At 36.0% G+C, this 7,514-nt stretch overlaps 1 protein-coding gene across 1 annotated transcript; it reads left to right on the forward strand.

The window, feature by feature from the left end:
- The first annotated feature begins 571 nt into the window (after positions 1-571).
- Positions 572-1,525, forward strand: LOC118998426 (olfactory receptor 4K2). The gene has a single exon (XM_037062631.1). The coding sequence runs from the start codon at positions 572-574 to the stop codon at positions 1,523-1,525; it is 954 nt and encodes a 317-aa protein (XP_036918526.1).
- The last annotated feature ends 5,989 nt before the right edge of the window (positions 1,526-7,514 follow it).

Consider the following 7,514-nt stretch of genomic DNA (forward strand, 5'->3'; position numbering starts at 1 on the left):
ATGGATTTCAGCCAGGTAATTTCTATCTGTGAATATGTTAACAATTCTTCTCTGGAAATTTGAAAGAGTTCTGCAACTGTTCATTGAAGTCTATTTATAATGTTGCTTAAGTGTCCATGTCACTTATATGTGATATAATTTTTATATGTCCTTTCTGTAAGAATATCATTACAAATCAGTTGTAAATATCTAAATGTATGTGTTTAACATATTGTCATCCCAGGGTAAGTGCTCACTCAATGCTAGCTTTAGGATTATGTAAATAAATGGATGAAAAAATATATAGATAAGTAGGTCTGTTCATGATGATGTAATCACCATTTGATCGCCCATTGATTCCAGAAAGGAAAGTGTTATTTTCATCATCTAGCTTTCTGCTGTGATCCATAATATCCTATCATTATCTTTCAAACTAATATACTGAATGAGTTTGTAAAGAATAGTAAAGATAAGTTTTCATAGAAGAAACAAAGCTATGAATGTGAATTCTTGAAAATGGAGGTTTTGCTTTAATAGAATCATATTTTCTCTGATTTTTTTAAATATAGGGTTCTACCTGTCACTCAGGACAATGGATGTGGCCAATAAATCTACTGTTTCTGAATTTGTTTTACTGGGACTGTCTGATTCTTGGGAGCTACAGATGTTTTTCTTCATGGTGTTTTCATTGTTTTATGTGGCGACAATGGTGGGTAATAGCTTCATAGTCATCACAGTTATAGCTGATACTCACCTACATTCACCTATGTATGTCCTACTTACCAACCTTTCCATCATCGATATGTCTCTTGCTTCTTTTGCCACCCCTAAGATGATTACAGACTACCTTACTGGACACAAAACCATCTCCTTTTATGGCTGCATCACCCAGATATTTTTTTTACACCTTTTTACTGGTACAGAGATAATTTTACTTATGGCTATGTCCTTTGATAGATATATTGCAATATGCAAGCCTCTCCACTATGCTTCAATCCTAAGTCCCCAGGTGTGTGTTGCTCTTGTGGTGGCTTCCTGGGCTGTGGGAGTCATACATTCAATGAGCCAGGTCGTATTTGCTCTCACTTTACCATTCTGTGGTCCCAATGATGTAGACAGCTTTTTCTGTGACCTTCCTGTGGTGTTCCAGTTGTCTTGTGTGGATACTTATGTCCTGGGCCTCTTTATGATCTCAACAAGTGGCATAATTGCCTTGTCCTGCTTTATTCTTTTATTTAATTCTTATGTTATTGTCCTCATTACTATCAAGAACCATTCATCAAGAGGGTCATCTAAGGCTCTTTCTACCTGCACAGGTCATTTCATTGTTGTCTTCATGTTCTTTGGGCCCTGCATCTTCATCTATATGTGGCCACTAAGGAGTTTTTTAGCAGACAAGATCTTGTCTGTGTTTTATACCATCTTTACTCCAATTCTGAATCCAATAATCTATACTTTGAGAAACCAAGAAGTGAAGATAGCCATGAGAAAATTAAAAAATAGGCTTCTAAATTACAACAAGGCAACTCCTTTGCATTATTTTTAGTTAATATCTAGTTTTAGTTTGACTTCTAGTTTTAACATCCTAGGCATTAAGTACCACAGTTTTTGAATACACAGCATCTGCTAGGTTTTTATTTCTTGTTAAACCGTAATTGCCAAAATTTGTAAAAATACAAGGTAAGTTTATTTTTAAAACCATTTCATGCATATGTTTAAAATACATTTTAAGTTTTGGAAAAGCAAATTGACAAAAGCAGTTTATTCTGGAAACTAAGAATATCTATAAAAATTCCAAGAGTGACTATTCCAGTTAGGAAATTCAAGATTAATATCCTGTTCTTTGAAAAAAATGAGAAGAGAAAAAATCAATTGAAAGATAACTAGGAGATAATATTTATATAACACTAGCAATTGAGTTACTCAAAGAGTTGTCCCTAAAGTATGACAAGTTAGTAACATTTCTATGTTTGTATGCCTTAGAAACTCAATACTGCTATATAGAACTGGCCTCTGACAAATAGGCAACAATTTTCTATACGTATCTCTGAGTCATTAGTGCGTAACATTTAAATCAATTTGTGTTCTCTTCTATTGAAGAAAAGCCTATATATATACGTTTCATTACAAATGTTGATGAATTAAAAAAAATGCTATAAATAGAGGATTCTGCACTACTCATTTTCAGCTAGCAAGGAAGGAAACACAGCCATAACTCCTTCTGATAATGCAGAATGACTAAAGAGCCTGGAGAATTCAGCGAATCAGAAAATATTACGAAATGAGTTTCAAGGCAGTACAATTTGTTTTATACAAAACTATGGCAGCTTAATGTCTGGGAAGTTAAAATTGATTTAAATTAAGAGATATTGTTAATAATAATAAGTGAATTTGTGAAGAGCCTATGCTTTCATTTAAAAGTATTACAGTGCTTTACACTTTGCTTAAATTACATTTTCCTTTTAATATTTGGTTGCAAAAATAAGAATTTTGTGCTTAGTAATACACTCTTAAGGTAGCGAGCATGTTTCTGTATATGAATGGCTATTTTAAAAATATATTTTTTGTTTAATTCTTATTCAAGTACAGTTTTCTGTTTTATATTTCCTGCCCTGCCCCCCCAATATTTATACTGTTTTAGATAATACTAGATTCAAGATTAGCTTAAAGGTACACAAGTTATTACCTGCTGCTCAGTACAGTACTGGAATTGCAACCATTGAAGGTCAAGAGAAATAATTCTCCTGGATGCCTTGCTTTGTAAATCATCTTCTTTGAATGATGGTAACCATAAAAGAATGAACTTTTATTTAGAATTTACTAAATTATATTTATGAAATATATGGTCCAGTACATTATCCAACTTATATCAACAAGAGTAAAGATCTGTTGCAACCACAGTATTTGATGAATATCAAATGTTTATTCTTTTCTGGCATTATCAAGTAAAAAAAAGAAAACCATGCAGTATGTATAGACTAATTGTCATCAATGAGAAAGAAGCTAAGAAAAGAAAATTTCTAATTACTAATTTTAAACCAGTGACAAAAATGTGTTTTTTAAATCAGTGTGCATTTTCTTCCTTAGTGTATTAAGCAAAAAAGAAAACAACTTAAGAGTTTAAAAATGTGTGATATTTTATTTCAAAGTGAGCCATGTTTGAAATCATTGGATAAAATGTCTACAGTATTAATTGCTGAGTGAAATGTGTTTATATCCTCAAAATAAGAGCATGATTCTATTTGAAAGTGACATAAAGGAACCAATGTAGGTTGTGTGTATGAACTTTCTCTCAGTTTTAGTTACTTGTACAAATGTTCAGGATCAAGGAGCTCATTTATTTAGAAAATGTTGAGCATGTATATAATAGATGCCTCCAAGTAATTCTTTCAAATAACATATTTATTTTAAAAGAACAAACTGACAGTAACCAGAAGGGATGGGGGAGAGGGATAATAGGAGATAATAGGAGAAGGGCCATAAAGGAACATGTATAAAGGACACATGGACAAAGCCAAAGGGGGTAGGTTCCAGGTTGGGAGGCAGTGATGGGTACAGGGGGCATGGGGTGGTGAAAATGAAGACAACTGTACTTTAACATCAACCAAAAAAATCTGCATAGATGAAACAAAAGAAGATGGAATACCACTTTGTAAACTGTAGTGTAAATTTTAGAAATAAATATATTTGCTTAAAAAAGAAAGAAAAGGAAATATTTTCCTTGGTGTTTGTCTGGAGAATTCTAAAGGTCAAGGACATTTTTGCTCAAACCCTCAAAGGTGTAACTGGGCAACAGACAACTCTCTAAAGCAAGTCAACAATGAGCTAGAGTAGTTAGATTCATAGCAAAGCTCCGTAGCTGAGAATGGAAACGACCATAGATAGCTTCTCTAGCAGACTTCCATTTATACAGCAAACTACCTACCAGCTTTACTGATGGCTCAGGATGAAGAGTGAACATAAAAAAAATCACTATATATGAAATAAACATCTAATTTAATGAGGAGCTACAGATGGGTGATTTTATCACCATGCCATCTCAACATACTGATGATACTTTTTACCAAGGATAAATGCAGTGACATAGCCATAGGCTACATAAGCAGTAGTAAAGATGGTGCCGTTTGCCACCAGGGTGTTTTAAGGTAAAATCATACTTTGCAAAGCATGCTAGATGAACATAAAGTAGTTAGCTGTAGGAGAGCTCCATCCTGAAGAGCCCTCCTGACCACCGCTGATGAGAATAAATCCACCAGGACAGGGTCTACTTGGGGAGAAAAGGCTGACCAATCTCTCAGTGGAGAAGGGCGTTGGGCTTCTTTCTCAATGGGCTTTTACTGAGTTTAGTTTGCATAGATAGACATAGACTGCATGTAAAACTCATCAATCACTGTCAGATAGTAATGATCAAAGAAAGGAGATAAGGTTTACAGATAACATTTCCAGGACCGAGGGGGTACTTTTGAGTCAGGGTCTGATAAACAGGGTGATGCCAATAGGCTGTAAAATCTTGGGAAACAAGGTCAATTTGTATTTGGAGCCTTAACATTTAAACTGAGGGCATTCTTAACAAAGCAGGTTTCACAGGATTTTATGCATTCTTAGGCCTGATCTCCCCCTTCCCCCTGCCCCCAACCCCCCAGCTGGGGATTGCCCAGTCCTGCACAGGGTTGCACCCTCCTTTGGCAAGGTTTTCAGCTTGAGTCAGGCAGGGGAAGCAAGGCAGTCAATATATTAGGAGACTTTTTATAGATAGAATGACGACTCAGGCTATGGCAAAGCTGAGAGGTGAAGGCCCATCACCCCTTCTTTATAATCCCATAAATCCTTCATGATTGTGCCTGTCAGGTTGTTCCTTCCTTGAGGAATCTTACCCATCATTGACTATCTAATGCAGATTCTGGCCAGCCATGTCCAAGGTGTTATGGATGTGACGAACAAAGTCACACAGACTACTGTAGTGCTGTGCAAAAGAAGGGATGGCACAGCTATTCTCTGAGAGAGAAAGAGTGCCTTGACCCTTGCTTTGACAGACTTTTGTTTTCTTATAGGATACATCAAAGAAGGTTCTCATTCATTATGCTCAAATTTGCTTTAGGTGATTACTTTTTACAGATAACAAAGGAAAGGATGTTACTAATTACTTCTTACAGATTAACAAGGAAAAACTGTTGCAGATGCAAGGGAACGATAAGAGTTATTGGTCTGGTTATACTCCATCCTTTGGAGAATTAGCACAGACTTCAGGAAGTTGCTTTAAAGATATGCAGTAAACATTTTCTGTTTCAATTCAGGGTGAGGGAGTTTTAGCAAAAGCAAGCCTCAAAGCAACCTAGGTATAATGCAGGCCTGATTTCCCACGGGAAAGCTGATCTGTGGGTTTGGCTTCCTGTGCGCCAACACATGCCTATTGACTTTCTGATAGGGCTGGGCTATATTTGCCCTTCCACATGGATAGGTTCCCTAAACTATCCAGCCATCCTCCAAGGGTCAAACAGGGTAAAGTAAAGGGGACAGAGGCTGTGCCCCTGCCAGGAGGATAAGTTTTGTCTCCTTAGTGGCTTATGGTCCCTTACTCAAGCCTTAGCAATAGGGGCTTATAGCTTCTGAAACCAGGCAGGAGAGTTCCCAACAGTTAACTAAACATACCAAATTGAGGAAAGCTATAAATGGTCTAAATTTTCAGCAACACAATTGAAGGACTATTGAAACACTAAGAATTTATGAGAAGACTATGTTGGCAAACAACTTCAGCTTCTTTTAGTTGTTTGAGGAGCCATGAAGCTTGGTAATACCAAAACTATGAGCTTCTAAAAATTGTAAAAAACTGTGAGCTTAAAAAATGTTAAATTTTCATGTAAAATTAAGTAGAATAACCGATGCAGATGAAAGAACCTATTAAAATCAGGTATAGATAAGAAACATAAAATTTACATTGTAATATGTGGAGGAATTGTGTAAATGTAATGGTAATAAAAAACGTAAATAATGTGTACTGCCAAAAATATTTCACAAAAAAATTTAAAATATAATGCAGTGTAATTGGAGAGAATTATGCTAAAAGAATTAAGCCAAGCACTGAAAGACAAATACCATATGATCTCACCTATAAGTGGAACCTAACAAAAAAGCAAGCAAGCAAAATAGAACCAGAGACATGGAAAGAACAAACTGACGGCGACCAAAGGGAATAGGGAAGGGATTATGGGGCAAAGAAGGGGGTGGGTCATCAAGGAACATATATAAGGACCCATGGACAAAGACAGTAGAGGAGGAAGGGTGGGGGAGAGTAAAGGCATAAAATGGGGACAACTGTAATTGAAAAACAATTTACAAAATACTATCCAGTATAATGATGATGGGTTTATGATAAAGCCTCAGTTTCATAGCCACTTGGTCCCTATCGGTATATAATTTTACAAATTTAATGTGTATCAGGATAAATTTGGAAATTTCATTATTTTTACTATTTTTTCTTACAGAAGTTCCTTCAGACCTTATAAATTTTAGACTGTGCAGAACCTTGACCCACTCTGAGTGTAGGAGTAAAGTCTTAGATTCCTGTGTCTTTTAAAAAATTGATTACATTATTATAGTTGTCCTATTCTTTTTTTCTCCCCTTTAGACCCGTCTGTCTGGTATGCCCATTACCTCCAGCATTCCTCCCCCTCTTAGTTCATGTCCATGGGTCACACACATAAGTTTTTGGCTTCTCCATTTCCTATACTGTTTTGTACCTACCAATTTTTAAAGTATATTTTATTTGTTATACTACTATAGTTGTTCCTTTTTCTCCCCTTTATTACCCTCCTCTCTGCACGCTCCCTCCCACCTACATCCCCCACGCGTTAGTTCATGACCATGGGTCATACATATAAATTCTTTGGTTTCTACATGTCCTATACTATTCTTAACCTCCCTCTGTCTATTTTGTACCTACCATTTATACTTCTTATTCCCTGTATCTTTTCCCCGATTCTCCCCCACTCCCTCTTTGCTGATAACCATCCACATGATCTCCATTTCTGTGATTCTGTTCCTATTCTACTGGTTTGCTTAATTTGTTTTTGATTTTTAGGTTCAGTTGTTGGTAGTTGTGAGTTTGTTGTCATTTTATTCTTCACAGTTTTCATCTTCTTCTTTTTCTTAATAAGTCCCTATAACTTTTCATATAATAAAGTCTGGGTGATGATGAACTCCTTTAATTTGACCTTATTTGGGAAGTACTTTATCTGCCCTTCCATTCTAAATGAAAGCTTTGCTGAGAGAGTAATCTTGGATGTAGGTCGTTGCCTTTCATGACTTGGAATACTTCTTTCCAGTCCCTGCCTGCCTGCAAGGTTTCTTTTGAGAAATCAGCTGATACTTATGGAAACTCCTTTGTAGGTAACTGTCTCATTTTCTCTTGTTGCTTTTAAGATTCTCTCTTTATCTTTAATGTTGAATAATGTAATTATGAAGTGCCTTGGTGTATGCTTCCTTGGGTCCAAGTTCTTTAGGACTCTATGAGCTTCCTGGGCTTCCTGGACTCCCTG

Source organism: Sturnira hondurensis, unplaced genomic scaffold (assembly GCF_014824575.4).
Source record: "Sturnira hondurensis isolate 20B ecotype Veracruz unplaced genomic scaffold, ASM1482457v3 Scaffold0014104, whole genome shotgun sequence".
Taxonomy (NCBI): domain Eukaryota; kingdom Metazoa; phylum Chordata; class Mammalia; order Chiroptera; family Phyllostomidae; genus Sturnira; species Sturnira hondurensis.